The sequence below is a fragment of the Syngnathus leptorhynchus genome, chromosome 4, assembly GCF_054491065.1.
Source record: "Syngnathus leptorhynchus isolate UIUO chromosome 4, UIUO_Slep, whole genome shotgun sequence".
Classification (NCBI taxonomy): Eukaryota; Metazoa; Chordata; class Actinopteri; order Syngnathiformes; family Syngnathidae; genus Syngnathus; species Syngnathus leptorhynchus.
The window spans coordinates 10261886-10276736 of record NC_141198.1 but is presented as its reverse complement, the minus strand read 5'-3'; the positions used below and the strand labels follow the sequence as shown (position 1 = coordinate 10276736).

The 14851-nt window shown below is 41.3% G+C and overlaps 4 protein-coding genes across 5 annotated transcripts in view; 2 read left to right on the top strand and 2 right to left on the bottom strand.

Annotated features, from left to right (window-relative positions):
• The first annotated feature begins 33 nt into the window (after positions 1-33).
• On the top strand, positions 34-2479 carry dguok (deoxyguanosine kinase). Of its 2 annotated transcripts, XM_085909850.1 has the most exons (8): positions 34-92; positions 273-478; positions 556-665; positions 953-1134; positions 1302-1449; positions 1532-1647; positions 1781-1880; positions 2003-2479. In XM_085909850.1, the coding sequence occupies exons 1-8, from the start codon at positions 40-42 to the stop codon at positions 2027-2029; spliced, it is 942 nt and encodes a 313-aa protein (XP_085765976.1). In that variant the 5' UTR covers positions 34-39; the 3' UTR covers positions 2030-2479. The 2 variants fall into 2 exon arrangements, with proteins under 2 accessions (XP_085765976.1, XP_085765978.1); XM_085909852.1 differs by having other exon boundaries at positions 34-478.
• A 391-nt stretch (positions 2480-2870) lies between these two features.
• Positions 2871-5276, top strand: spaw (southpaw). The gene is made up of 3 exons (XM_085910315.1): positions 2871-3135; positions 4180-4964; positions 5040-5276. The coding sequence occupies exons 1-3, from the start codon at positions 2886-2888 to the stop codon at positions 5190-5192; spliced, it is 1188 nt and encodes a 395-aa protein (XP_085766441.1). The 5' UTR covers positions 2871-2885; the 3' UTR covers positions 5193-5276.
• A 1738-nt stretch (positions 5277-7014) lies between these two features.
• Positions 7015-9094, bottom strand: eif4ebp1 (eukaryotic translation initiation factor 4E binding protein 1). The gene is made up of 3 exons (XM_085909880.1): positions 8639-9094; positions 7771-7956; positions 7015-7432 (listed from the first exon to the last, which is right to left on the bottom strand). The coding sequence occupies exons 1-3, from the start codon at positions 8772-8774 to the stop codon at positions 7401-7403; spliced, it is 354 nt and encodes a 117-aa protein (XP_085766006.1). The 5' UTR covers positions 8775-9094; the 3' UTR covers positions 7015-7400.
• Positions 9095-9528: 434 nt separating this feature from the next.
• The window catches only part of ank1a (ankyrin 1, erythrocytic a), a 59022-nt gene continuing 53699 nt past the window's right edge, over positions 9529-14851 (bottom strand). Inside the window, exons 43-44 of the mRNA XM_085909649.1 lie at positions 13876-13977; positions 9529-12344 (exon numbers count right to left, since the gene is read on the bottom strand). Coding sequence (XP_085765775.1) covers positions 13903-13977 — 75 coding nt within the window. The 3' untranslated portion in view covers positions 9529-12344; positions 13876-13902. The remainder of the gene's footprint in view (positions 12345-13875; positions 13978-14851) is intronic.

Sequence of the window (14851 nt, the reverse complement as noted above, 5' to 3'; positions counted from 1 at the left end):
GTTTGTTTTGAAAAACTACATGCCGGAAGTACGTCATCAATGTTTTCCGGGGTCAGCTCGGGACACATTCGCTGTCATGGAAAGCTGCAGTGGTACTTGAAAACTACAATTTAAGTTGATATTTCGTTTGTTCGGTCAAGCAAATGGAGATAAACGTTCTCGAGATAAACGTTTGAATGCTGAAAGCCTCAAGACCACGATAAGAACGGAGTAATACTTGGCAAAATGACTTGAGTAGCACTGCTAACTAGCATAATGGTCTTCCTGTACAGGTGCATTCTCAGTCGGTTATTCGAAACAAAACCGCAAACAACAATAGTCTTGCAGCTGTCGAAGCTGTGTGAAACCCGTGACTACTTTCTCCGAGATATTGCTCAAACAAAACATAACAGAAGTACCATGGCTAAGAGAATGTACTCCGGTGCAGCCTTGTCAACTCAAGATGGACTGAAGAGAGTTTCTATTGAGGGAAATATTGGTAAGTTCCCTTTTCCAGAGGTTTTGTGTAATCCACCACAACAATTGCAACTGTCCCTGTGTCTTTTGCTATTTTAGCTGTTGGAAAGTCAACCTTTACAGGACTCTTGAGGGCAGCTTGTCCAGACTGGGAGGTGGTTTCAGAACCTGTCAGTCAATGGCAGAACATTGACAGCGGGACCTCAAAGGTGCGTGCAGGCTTTCGTGTCATCACCACAAACATCTACAAATTTGTTATTTGTGCAAAAATGGCTTGTGAATGCTGATGAGCTCACACCTAACTAATGATGTGGGATTGTTGACATGAAAATGTGACTCTTTAGTTGTAATGCTTCAAAGTGCTTGAGAAATAAGGAAGGAGGGGAAAAAAATAAAAAGAATCTCAGATTTTTTTTTCTTTTTTGTAATTTCGTCGCAAAAATAAATTCCATCAACACAACTTCATTATATGATCTCTGCTGCTTTGTCATTACAGGAGAAAACTGTGAGTAACCTGCTGGAGATGATGTACCAGGATCCTCAGCGCTGGTCCTACACTTTCCAGACATACTCGTGCATGAGCCGCTTCAAAACACAGCTCCAGCCCGCGCCTGCTCGCCGACTTCCCTCGCAGGGAATGCTCGTGCAGGTTTATGAACGTTCCGTCTACAGTGACAGGTCAGTCAGATGCACCGGAGTACTTGTGGCCACAATGCCCATAAAATCTAATAACATTAGCCTAATTGCATAATTGTCAGTTGGACTATTTATGTTGTTTTTGAAAAAGTAGCATTTTATTCTGAATGTGACTTTCAAATATTCTCTCATTTGCTTTTCCCTTGCAGATACATTTTTGCCCTGAACATGTATGAGCTAGGTTGTATCAACTCGACAGAGTGGGCCATCTACCAGGACTGGCACTCGCTGCTTGTGAACCAGTTTGGACACCAGGTGGCACTAGAAGGCATCATCTATCTCAAAGCACCACCTGAGGTCTGCACCAGCTCTTACCATGAAAGGTATCAACATTGCATTTGTGGCCGTGTTTAATTCGTGACAAACATTTATATGTTAGAAATGTATGGAGCGCCTGAATCGTCGAGGGAGGCAGGAGGAGAAGACTGTGCAGCTGGACTATCTCCAGAAGTTACATGAGCAGCATGAGAGGTGGCTTGTGGAGAAAAAAACTGAGTAAGTGATGCTATCTTTGTGAAGATAGGATTTCTATACTGGATCTCATTGAATGTAATCACTGTAAGAAAGTATGTTTTTATTTTGTTTCAATTTGTCCAAAGTGAAACATGGCTCCACTGTCTTTTCTCAGGATCCATTTTGAGTGGTTGAAAAAGATCCCTGTGCTGGAACTGGATGCCAGTGTGGAGTTTCAGAGTGATCCCAAAGCACAAGAGAACTTCATCACACAGGTGGGGAGAGGAACTCGCTGCTGCTATGCAAACATTCGCCACAGGAGGGCGCTTCGTTCACATTGGAATTATGATTGTGCATCGTTTTCAGCAATGAACGTTTGGTCTTTTTCATCCTTCAGGTGAAGGATTTCTTCACTGCTTTATGAGGAGAGTGTCATTGCACGTGTGAATACATCAGTTGGAAGGGGCATGTGACACGAATCCTGACCTCCACATTAAAAAGTTGACTACCACAACAAGGTAACATGCTATTACTGTCAGACCACAGCTTGAAGCACCATTGTTTTTATTTGAATGTTAACTTGCAACACTTTGCTCTATTCTGTCAAATGTCTTTTGACGCTCAGAAATCTCTCTCCATCTCATATTGCAATTACAAATGTATCCTAGAAAACCACAATGTGTTTCAAACTAGACAAGACAAAACTGAGCATTATTTTATAAAGGCATATTTTGACTTTTATTATTCATCCATCTGACATAATATACACATATACCAATAATCTTGACTTGTATTTATGACATGATTTGTGATATTTGTCACATTACATGTTTGTGTTTTTTTTAATACAGTACGTTCCTGGTTGTTTGTGTTAATAAAGTTTTGTCTTTTTCACTTTGGTGGTCTTCTCTTGCTTCTACTTAACATTGAGGTGTTAATGGCTGTAGGCATTGTAGGTGTTAATTCTTAACCGATTGCTGCTTCTCCACAGGATTAAGGCTTTTGAGTGAATATAAAAGCTTTGGGCAGTGTGACAGGACAATGACCTTGGTGAAATAGCGTTTTTCTTTTTGTTGATCCACTGTTTGTGGTGGTCTCTGATGTGCTCTGGTGATCAGAGGGCCCATCGGGATTCCTGGAGTGGTCAGGGGTCATCAAAGGGCAGCTGTCTGCTATAAAGGGGCCTGTCTGCTTTTCAGTCTGTGCGTCACTTCAACCTGAGAGAAGTTGAGAGAGGGAAGCAAGACCTTAACCTCTCGCTCTTGCAGTTTCACTCCAAAATGGTCTTCTACGTGCTTCTTTTCTGTTCTTTTGGATTGGTCTGGTCTACGCAGAGGCCTAAGTATCACACAGCGCCGGGGAGCAGTGTTGCCCTGAGGAACGTTTCCCTGCACCCTCGTGGCAACTTCCCTCTGTACATGATGCAGCTGTATCGCTCGTTCAGGGCGGCTGACGTTGTGTCAACAGCGGCCGATGACACCCGTGGACCTGCTCGAGAGTCAGACTCCGTCATCAGTCTCATGGCAAATGGTGAGTCAACGATGGTTTTGTATTTGCTCCTCGTTTCTCCAGTAGATCTCTGACTGCTGTTATCTGAGATCTGACCCCCCCCCCCCCTTTTTTTTTTACAGCCCAGCAAGTGTCGAAATGCTTATTCCACTTTAAAGGCTTTGTCCGTTTTATGTGTGAGGGTGTGTATATTATCCCTCAGACGGCCTTGCACAAGGGGGTCAATATACATCCTGTCCTGTTTCGCCTCCCACCTCGGTGTTTTGACATTTGTCCAAGGATCTGGTTTGTCCAGTTACCAAGCCTCCGTCTGTTCTGGAAAGTCCTTTGAACATTTATTTAATATTCATGAGAAGGTCCATACTTTGTCTTCACAAGTTCATTCATCACACTTGTGGAACTGGATTTAAATAGTTAATGGTTTTCCACTACTGTGTGACTTTTGGCACCCGAGTAGGACTACAGCGAGGCAAAACTAGTTTACATGTGCATGCTACTACTGCTAATAAACATTATTAAGACATCATTAGTTTGGTTTAATTTTGACTTTTGTTCGAGGGTAATTTTTTTAATGCTTTGATTTAGTTAATATATTCAATCGTGGCTTTCATTTTCTTTTTATTAAATTTTCATTAGCTTTCATTAACTACTATCTACTAGCGCACAGTTTTGCAACACCACTAACTTGTGTCATAAAAATGTTCACGCTTAAGACGTTTCTTTTACAGTGTGCTTAACTGGATTGACCTTAATTGACCTTTAGCTAGATACCAAGGCTATCAAATAGAATCATTTGCAACACACAATTTTTCACTCATAATTTATTGCACTTGACTTGATTCAATGCTCAAATAAGCTTGTTTCAGTATTTATTCTCATTGCTTTAATTTCCATCCATCCAGTTTCTATACCGCTTGTCTTTCAGAATTCAGAGCACCTGCAGGATATTGCGTAAATGACATTTGCTGAACTTCTAGAGCACTGAATTGTCTTTTGAACATGTGCTTAAACTGCTTCCTCATTCTGCTTTCTATTCAAGTTTTTTTTGTTTTGTTTTACTCCAAGGTTGCCGTCAAGCGGACAACAGATGGACCGTTACTTTCGACATGTCATCCATTTCAACCAGCGACAGAATCCACTTAGCAGAGCTCCGCATCCGACTGCCGGGCCAATCCGCACACAGACGGCGGGCCTTAGTGGATTTGTATCACTCCCGAAACTGTGAGCATGAGGCGGACCCGTCCTGCCACGACGAGCGCCTTCTCCTGGGGAGCGTCAGCGCGTCAGCCAGCAAGTCTTCATGGAAGGTTTTCAATGTCACTACACTTCTGAAATACTGGCTCTACCAAAGAGACAGACTGTCAAGCCAAGAGGCCTTGGGAGAACTGGACCTTGGGAGCGGTTCTGGGGATTTTGGGGAGATACCAAGCAAGGGTTTTTTCAAAATTCCAGGAAGCCAAAGTTGTCCCACCTCTGTTCGAGCAATGATGGTGCTATTCTTCAAACATGACGACCCTCAGGAAGGTCACTCGGCCTACAGTCTAATACACACTGTGGAAAACTCCAAGTACGTCACATTGGAGCGAAGCAGTGGCGAAAGCCAACTCCGGCGCCACAAAAGGAACAGGATGGACACGGTAATGATGGCAGCCGGGCCCGGGCCCACCACGCCGCCGGATGTCATGCAGCGGCCCCTTTGTCGCAAAGTGGACATGTGGGTGGATTTCGAGCACATCGGTTGGGACGAGTGGATCATACATCCGAAACGCTTCAACGCTTATCGCTGCGAGGGAGAGTGTCCGACACCCCTGGACGAATCCTTCAACCCCACCAACCACGCGTACATGCAAGTAAGACGATTTGACCGCGGTTGGTTTGACAAGCGGAGCAGCTGACTCATGTTTTCTCTCATGTTGTTGTTACAGAGCCTTTTGAAATACCACCACCCAGAGAGGATGAGCTGCCCATCCTGTGTACCCACGCGCCTCGGGCCTTTGTCCATGTTGTACTATGAGAACGACGACCTGACCCTGCGCCATCACGAGGACATGATCGTTGAAGAGTGCGGCTGTCACTGAGTGGCCTGAAGCAGTTCAACAAACATCTCCCCTGGCAACAAGAGTGGGCATCAACAAGATGGTAGCATACCATCATCTATACAGGGTGTTACACAATACTTCCTTATGTCTTTAGTATTAAAAGGTTTATCTATTTATACTCTATATTGTATATTTTGTACATAAAATATCCCGAATTTATTAAAACTTTATTTTTAAAAAGTGTCGTGCTTGATCTTTTCTGACACATTTGGGTAAATGGAATAATGAAAAAAAAAGTGTCATTGAAATACCAAATAAAACTAATCGAACAGTGGTTGGCCACGTATTTGGTAACTAAACGTTCAGTGGGGTCTTACCTGACTGACTGACTCAATCCACCTCTTAATCCCACCACTATAGCACGTGATCATAAAAAATCATTCATACATATTATACTGTGCATCATCTGGTGCAGTTCTGACACAATACTTATTTAATAATATACCAAAACAATAATGAATTGTAATGCAACAGATCACTATCACCAGCAATGCTTTTGATGATTAAATATGTATATTCATGTGAGCTGCTCACAACAGAAGTATTTTTCTTGTTGGATTTGGCTCGCTCTGATCAACTGATTAAGGATGGGAAAATGCAGATGTCATTGAAATCGGATTGCATAGAAGCACAGAAGGCAGATTAGATTGACATAGTAACACACAGAGCCTGAAATCCGATTGACAACAATAAGTCAATATGAAGCACTTGTGTAGAAGGCTTTAATGTGTAATATGAACAGAAGAAATACAAAAATGACAGCAATATATCCACTGATAATAAAGTACAGTATGTTTAAGATCAAGTAGTGTACTAGGCAAAAAAAGATTTCAATATACATAAATCCGTCTGCTCCTGTGAATAGTTCGCTGGGGTCACATCATTTGTCATCAACGGCCATCTCTGGCCTTTTTTGTTGATTGTGATCACACATGCTGGCTGTGATGGATCAATGAGGGGAGGGGGCGAAAAAGCGGTAGCACTTGTTTATTTAGATGAAGGGGTGTCAGGAAGCAGAGGTGACAAGGAGAGGGTTGAGGCCAGCAGACCAAGGCGGGGGTAGTTGGGTGAGCACAAGCGTCTGGATGTCCAGGAGGCTACCGTAGGAGGAAGGACAGGCTGGAATGGAAGTGATCACATGAAACTGTCCAATCCACACCTCACTTCCAGCAACATATGCAGACGGACGACATTCTCACTCGGCTGGCTCGTCAAGATTGGATTATTTTGTCGGTCACATAAGGTCCATTGGGTCTATTTATGCTCGTAAATGCACACAATATACTGTATTGTTGGATTTTTATTTTATTTTTTTGCAGCTGGAAGAATGTACACTATATGTACAAATGTATTGGGACATTCACACCAATAGTACATAATATATACTTTGGTGTTAAACAAAAATATGGCAAGAACATCTTGGAATTAATGTGTATGTTTTATTAAATACCATGTCCCTGTTTAGTGGTAATATGACTTCACTTTCAAATGTTTCTAACAGTGAGCCCTGACAGGGTGGTAGTGGGAGTTGGCACACATGTATATTGACCTTTCTTCTACGCACAGGCCGCTGAGCTTATCAACTGGTGGTGAGCCCCTTTGAGGAATTTTGCTGAGACCTTGCAGCAGGAGACCTTGCAACGCCCCCCCCCCCCCAAAAAAAAACCTTCCCCATACCGTGTAGAAATAAAGATAAACTCAAGGTCAAACTGAGGTGTTTTTTGTTTTGAATAACATTTAAGCAAGGATATGTACGTACATATATGTATGTGGCAATCGGAGATGGTATTTAATCACAAGCACACGAGAATTTTCTCATTGTATCTTCTTTAATGTTGTGACTCTCACAAACTTACAGATCAGATTCAAAATGGTACTCTTTTAGGAAATGAACCTGTTTATACATCACAAATGACAGCTTGAGAAATTTTAAAATAGTTTGTGGAGATAATTAGTGATTGGTCTCTTCAATTCTGATTGTCTCAGTTTACACAGTACGCTAACAGGCAAGTTGCTAAGTGTACATTTTCAACTTGGAGTAAGGCACACTTGCTTTGAGCCTTAAGGCAATCAAAGATTTATTCTGGGTGGTAAAAACAGAGAATGGAAACAGCCTCTTGGACAAGATGGTGATACTGAGGTTCTTTTCACAGGATCTTGGCACGTTTCATGCGACACTTGGTCCACTCAGATGTCCATTTCAAACTGTGCGTCATCACCTTAAAAACAAACAAAGACAGAGTTTGTATTTATGAGATGTTGACGTGTATGCCTGCAGAATCATTTGCTCTGATGACCAGTCAAATCTCAGCCTTTGCAATTAGCAAATAACAATTTCAAAACTTCTTTATATGGCAAATGCAGTTCATCTTTATAATAATTATTGCATTACTTGTGCACCTAAGATTTTATAAAAGCATTCACTGTAGCTTTAATTCGACATATTTCTGTGTTATTTTAATTCAATAGACTATAGGGCATCTTATATCTGACTTGGCTTGTATGAAGATTTTGTAAAATTGAAGAAAATATTTGATAGCAGTTCTCTTGAACATACCACTAGTGTTGTTTGGAGCGGCACCACTGTTGTTTAGTCGTTCTCCATCACTGGCCTTCTTGTCATTGGTCCCTGCAGAGGGAGGACTTGTCACACCGGGAATGTCTGGAAGACGCGGAGGGGTCTTGGCCAACGGAGAGCTGCGACACCCCAGCAGGAACTTTCGGTCGTAGATAATTCTGGTACCTTTAAAGTAGACACACAATTCATCATTCAAAAACATGCCTGATTTAATCCACTTAATGCTTTTCTGGACTGCTTTATCCCCATTGCCACGCTCAGCTGAAGGTTGCTGAAAGTATTATTTTATAAATTTGCTTTCCTTCTTTTATTCAAGGCAAGAGGTTTCACATTTTTGAATTGAGGAAAATATAACCATCCAAGTGTGGGAAGGTTGGTTTGGTAGCTGTTATGAGTCGAATGGATGCATCTCGTCAATTTACATACTGACTCTTAATACAGTATAAATGTACGTATACCTGAATAATAAGTGACGTCACACACCGAGCAGCAGTCAATTAATACAATCCCTCTCACATTACTTGCAGACCATTTGATTTTTTGTTATTGTCACTATTGCCTTTCTTTGTTCTGCGACCGATGCTCTTGTACTTGCAGAGTGGAGCGGGTCTTTAGCTTTAGTGATGAGTTAAAACACAGAATACATGTGAAAACTAATGGAAGTTTGCTGCTCAAGCTGAAACATTAAGTGTCATAAGCGTCAGTGAACCAGAGCAGCTAGCATTAGCATAGCTTGTATCGACTGAAGGCACTCTCTGCAAACTAAATGTCTGCAACATCCATTATCCACGCTCACGGGGGACTCACATGACCAAAGTGATGACGAAAAAAAAAATAATGTACGTACCACCGGGAGTGGTGCTGAAAAGGGTGCCGCCGGGAGTAGTGGAGTAATCTTGGGGCATGTGCTCAGCATCGTGGATGGCCACCCTCCTGATCGACGGGATGGCCGTAGCATTGCTCGTCTGGCAGTCGGTGGACATGTTTTCCAGTCCAGAGTACACGTTTGGAAACCAAAGTGGAATAGAGCTAACCAAACAATCTGCTTTTAGCTCCAGTACAGCTGAGCTTCCACCACCGCTCCGTGCCTCGGATACAACAATTCTTGCATAAACAAAAATAAAATACCTGGTTATCTTTAAGTGCAAATACGTGTAAAAACGGTCACATTTCAGCAGGCGAGCACAAATGCACGGGAGGTTCAGGTTCTTTGTTACGAACTAAACACGTCCCCTTACTTGCACAAACACAAAACCAGACCAGACAGACAGGCTCAGTAACATCTACATATGGATACAGTGAGCGGACACCGCCCCCTAGTGGCTAATAGTGATTCGTGCATTTGGTAATCTAAAATATATTTGCCAATTATTTCCTCAACTGCATTAAGTATCAGCCAAGTTCCAGTCACATCTGTGCATGGGTGGATGGGATGCTCCTCTATGGTGAGGATGTTCCACCACATCCCCATGGGATGACCCAAGGCATGTTGGACTCAAGAGATTGTCTCCTGCCTAGCCTGGGCCTTCCTCCAGAAGAGCTGGACCAAATGGCTGAGGAGAGGGCAATTAGATTTTTTTTTGTGTGTGTGTGGAATTTAACAGCTACTGTATGATTATGAGGTGCTTAAAAAATAACCAAAATATTTTGGTTTTCATCACTATGTTGTAGCAATTGTGTAAGATAGAGGTGCATGATGTGCTTGATCATCCAAAATAAAACATCCACAAACACATTGCATTTCTTTATTAATTTTGTAAATGTTGAGCTGGTGTACAGAGTAAGGTTGTCAACAGATGTTCTTGGATTTGATTTGATTGAAAGGTTGTTGTTTTTTTGTACATGTCGACTTAAAATTCATGTTCGCTTCCCCATAACAATAATAAAAAAATGCAAACAAAACAAGTTGAAATACCCGCGAGACCCTTATTCATCCTCAGGTGCAGGCATTACCCAGAAGTCAACAGTCTCTTTGTAGCTACATCTGAAGGTTTGATGCTAAAAGTACATCCATAACATAACTAGAATCCCAGTTGAAACGTAGGGGTGCATAGCATTCTAAGTAAATATATATATTCTCATATATATTCATATACATATATGTATAGCCTTTTATGTTAAAAACATTTTCTGTGCATGTGTGCATTTGCATTCCTTAGTATTGAGTAATATGCTATTGCGTTAATATCCATCCATTCTAAAAGAAATATACAGTACATGTCCTCCCTAATTTTTGCAATGGAAATATTTTTGCGTGGATTGGTGCATGGTGTCACTTCTGTCATCTCTTCATCAGAATAAAGCGTCCCTCTGCGTGCACATAATAGCAAGACTCCTCCACGTGTCACCATGTGGAAGCCTTTCAAAGAAAATACTGTACAGTATAGGGTAAGGCGTGGGGGGAGGAAGGGGTGGGGGGGCGGATTGGGGGTGGGCTATGTTGAGGGAAAATACTTGTCATCATCTAACCATTGGAGCCACTGGGACTTTTTTGTTGCAGCATCTATTGTCTTCATAATAGATCCCCAACCCCAACCCAACCCTGACATCAATAGCAGCCCCTGCTTTTAAAAACAAAGCCCTTATGAGTAAAACATAAGGGGGAAGTGTAGCATGACACTTTTTCCTCTTTACCTCATTGATGTATGGAAATGCATCAAACAGAAAAGGGATGCTTAGTGTCAACAATGTTTGTGGTTCGAGTCAAATTAATGTAACATATGCTTGCATGAGGGTGATTGATGATCAACAGCGAGTACAGTGTGTACAGTATATTTTTCATCTATACTATAGAATAGAGTCAATACATTAACACATAACAAGTACAGTATTACCAAGACTTTACATTCATCTGTGGTTGCTAAAAAAACAAACACATAATAGATCCATGTTTATTGCAACTTTTTGTGAGACTAATCAGTGGTTGTCAACACAACCCCATAAAGAAAAGGCTTGCAGGTAGTCAAATGATATGAGATGGCACATTTTCCCAAGGTAAATCAATCTTTCGACTTAGGAATTGACTGTAATGGTGGTGACAAAACAAATAGTGAACTACTTTGCTGAAAACTGCTCAGCATGAGGACATTTTTTCCCCTAATGTCAAATCAACGGCCTCTTTGAACGACTTCAAAAATAGTTTCAAAGAGGCAAAGTGATCATATGTGCAATTCAAATGTACTGACATCATTTCTGAATGGAGTAAAGCTGCGACTAACAGACTGAAAGCCCGACTGTGACCCCCCCCGGAATCCTCTCTCTGTGTCTTTTTATTAGCGCAATTATTGCTTCCTCAGCACAAGACATAATGACAACTAAACACGCTTGAGCGAGGGTGGGCTCACAGTTGTGGCTCAGTCTCTCTTCACAGTGATTGCTGGCCGGCTCTGCTACACGTGGCCAAGCGGACAAACACGGAAGCTCAACACATTGACGGCCCTCAACCAAAACGAGTGACATCCTAATAACCTCAAGGATAGGGATGACTTTGGATGTCATCAGGGGGGTTCTGGAGATGGACAGTACTGCTACATTGTTCCAGGTCAGAACGGGAAGCAAAAGTTGTACTTTGGCTCACATTGATGAACATAAACCTCACGAGTATAAGAAAATTGCGACATAACTTTTCCAGGTTATCTGCCACTTCCAATGTCTTATTGCGGGAAGGTCAAACACGGCCTCCTTCACCTCTGTACTGTAACAGTAAATGATGTGTCATACTCTTTTTGTGTCAAATCAGAGGGGCAAAAAAGCACATGGAGAGCATGGGAGGTCACATTTGTATGTTGCTGTCCTCACAAAGATATAGATATATGTATAATTATACAGTATAGGTTCAGATTGAATGGGAGGGCAGAGTATCGTAGCAGCATCAGTGGGATGTTAAACGATACACTACAATTTAGTGCATACCATATTATGTACAAGATACTTATCCTTAGGTGATGGTTGTAGCACAGTTTTTTTTTTTTTTGTAGTGTTGCTTTTTGCTCAAGGAGAGGTCATAGGTCGTCACTATTACAGAGCTCTACTATAACTTTTGTTGCTCCCGTTTTTGGGAAAGTTAGAATACTGTTTCCTGATTGGATGATGTTTTCTGATTGGATCACACGTAGCCTGCATTGCACCCAGCTGACTTGTCCCATGCGCCCCCCCACCCGCTCTCTCACCCACTTTCGGAATTTGTAGCTAAAGACAGGCCATGCGGCGACAGTCGCTCATGCTGACAGACAACAGGAAGCATGTTTTGGGTGCTACTTTTTTGTCTGTTTTGTTTTATAGGAAATCATGCTTCTAGTTTAGTAGTTTGTCCTCATGTTGTTTTTTTGTTTTGTTTTTGTTTTTAAATAAAAAAGAAAATAAAGAGGTTGGTAAAAACTACAATTATCCTTCCGGTATGTGCGACAGCAGTGACTTGGTGCCATTCATTTCCTTTGTCTGCCTTTTTTGTTTGTTTGCTTGTTTGTGAGTGTTCTTCAGTTTGTACCAGCTGTTGCTGGTCATGTGTCCATGTAGGAGGTTTTGGGGGACGGGCTCGACTCCTGCAGAGAACTCTGAGGACAGAGGAACACATGCTCATTTAGAACAATGCCCATTTTCCCCAGACCACATTTTCAAACCGCTATTGATGATAACAATGACTATTCGGCATGCAAACTACAGTGGCTGAGCCTTTGAGGTCAACGTGTACTCTGAACTATCACAGATAGGTTGATACTATTCAGTACTGCCTTGAAATTTTGAGTATATGTTTCATGACCACGCTTGCAACTCAAAATAATTGTGTCTGAAATAGTCTTGCCCATTAAAATTGAAATGATGTTAATCCACACTCCAAATAACAACAACAACAAAATATGAATGTGTTTCTCAATCAGGAAAATGTCACTTTATAATATTGTGCTTTACAAAAGAATGTACTTATAACAAGATTAGGTAGAATTTAGTTTGGAAATCATTGCAACTCATTCTGTTACAACCTAGCCACGGGTGGCAGTATAATGCACTCACGCAGATAGAATAGAATTAGCATCCAATATCTGGCAAATTGCTTCTTCTTGTGACGTGACGTGAGGTGAGTTCACTGCCACCATATAGAGCTACTGTCATAAATGTTTGCATACAGCTCAAGACATTACTGTACTGTAATTGTCAGTCAATTACACAAGATTGTGGGGGAAAAACTGATTTTGCCTAAATAAAGCTCCTCAACTCTCTTCAACAGTCCACTGGCAGCAATATACCACTAGATGGTGACAAAGCAATTATGCCTCAGCACAAAAAACTGTAAATAAGTGAGATTTTCCAGGGAATGTTAAGTTACCCCTTCCAAAAACACAGGTGTTCAATGTAAAAGTAGTCTTATGAAAGAAATACTTGACCATATTTGAACTTTATCTATCCTCCACCTCCCTTTGCATTGGATATCCTGTTAACAACATGTCGCGAGCAGAAAGAATCTTGTCGAGCTTGCTGAACGTTCAGCTGTCAATTACTAGAAATACCAACAATCCAAGGAACGTAATAGCCCATGCAGTTGGAAAGGGCAAGTACCACGTGCTCACGCATACACACAGATACAAGCTCGCAAAGACATACAAAATCAAGGTCACGTTGACCTTGACAACAAACACACCATCATAGCTACTCTGAATTCAAGAGTAATTACATTATGCACCCCTCCGACCCAGAACCTTAATCTTCATACACATATACAATAATAAACAAATACAACAAAAATAAAATGCTGCTCTTATCAATGCAATCGTGATACCAATGACAATGTATTGCCGTAGTTGCTGCTCTCATATTAAACAATAATACATCATATTGAAATATTTTTTTACTGTAAATTAAAACAATATAAATAATATATGTCCCCTGAATATACTCAAAACATTGCTGTACATCAAAATGATTTAGGTTAAAGTAGTCATCCTTCAGTTTTGCTGTGCCAGCATCACATAGCAGTAGTATTAGTGGTGAAGTTAAAGGTACATTCAATGGCATTTAATCCACAGAGTGGATTAAATGGTCTCGCCCAGCACACGTCAGAACGAGGCGCACTGTGGGTGAGTCCCGTACCTGCGGGAAAGCAGCACTCAGCCTGCCTCACTGCTTAACTCTTCGCAGGCTGGCACATTTCACTATCTGAGCACCTTTCTTCATAGTATCCACAGTTTCGGGCTACAGTCGGAGGAAGAGATGGGATGACAGGGACGGAACCAAAGGTGGGAGGGAATATTAGTGAGGCAAAAAGTTGAGGGAAACCAGGAGGCAAAAAAAAAAAAAAAGGGGATGGACAGAATAAAAAACAGTCAGAGGTGAAGAAAGAGGGAAACAAAGAAATGATATACACGTATATAGATATATAAATATACTAAGAGGCAGGCAAGGACAAAAGCGATGGCTGGCAACTGAAGATAAGAACTATGTCAGCTATGTGAACTGGAGTAACCAAGGGTGGATTGACAGCACAGAGTCACAATTGAAGTACTACAGACTTTAATGAGGTCTCATTCATGAAAGCTTCGTCAACATACAGGACAAACACGTGAGGTAGGTGCAGTTTAGTGATTGTTACAATCGCTGGAAATTTTAATCGAGTGACTTGTGAGCATTAAAGCTGGAGTGATGACAGCAGCGGAGCAATTTGGCTTTCAACTTACATGCAGAGGAACCTCCGAAGGTGAACGCTAGATATGGAGTTTGAGTCAAATGGTTGGAAAAAATATGCTTCAGACAAAAACTTGACGTGAAATAGCAAATGTGGTGAGACGATTGACCTAACATGACAGTTTCAAACTCATTTTAGTGACCCCATCAAAGAAGCCCAAGTGGTGATAAATGACAGAAAGAAAACATGTGATGATTATCAGTACAATAACTAATGCATTTATTTTTATGTTAGCTATGGCATAAAATCAGGGCAGGAGATTTTTTTAATTTAATTTAATTTAATTAGATTTGTCTAAATAGCTCATAGGTGTAAATGTTAGTGCTAATGGTTCTTACCCAAAGTCAGCGATTTTAGGCTCCAGCTAAAGATAAGCGCTATACA

Excerpts from the sequence above, each read along its gene's own strand:
- dguok (XM_085909850.1), top strand. The coding sequence starts at position 40 with ATGTTTTCCGGGGTCAGCTCGGGACACATTCGCTGTCATGGAAAGCTG. Across the intron at positions 479-555 it reads TTCTATTGAGGGAAATATTG|CTGTTGGAAAGTCAACCTTT; the intron begins GTAAGTTCCCTT and ends TTGCTATTTTAG. Across the intron at positions 1,450-1,531 it reads ATCTCAAAGCACCACCTGAG|AAATGTATGGAGCGCCTGAA; the intron begins GTCTGCACCAGC and ends TTTATATGTTAG.
- spaw (XM_085910315.1), top strand. The coding sequence starts at position 2,886 with ATGGTCTTCTACGTGCTTCTTTTCTGTTCTTTTGGATTGGTCTGGTCT. Across the intron at positions 3,136-4,179 it reads CATCAGTCTCATGGCAAATG|GTTGCCGTCAAGCGGACAAC; the intron begins GTGAGTCAACGA and ends TTTTACTCCAAG. Across the intron at positions 4,965-5,039 it reads CCAACCACGCGTACATGCAA|AGCCTTTTGAAATACCACCA; the intron begins GTAAGACGATTT and ends TTGTTGTTACAG.
- eif4ebp1 (XM_085909880.1), bottom strand. The coding sequence starts at position 8,774 with ATGTCCACCGACTGCCAGACGAGCAATGCTACGGCCATCCCGTCGATC. Across the intron at positions 7,957-8,638 it reads TTTCAGCACCACTCCCGGTG|GTACCAGAATTATCTACGAC; the intron begins GTACGTACATTA and ends TCTACTTTAAAG. Across the intron at positions 7,433-7,770 it reads CGCTCCAAACAACACTAGTG|GTGATGACGCACAGTTTGAA; the intron begins GTATGTTCAAGA and ends TTTGTTTTTAAG.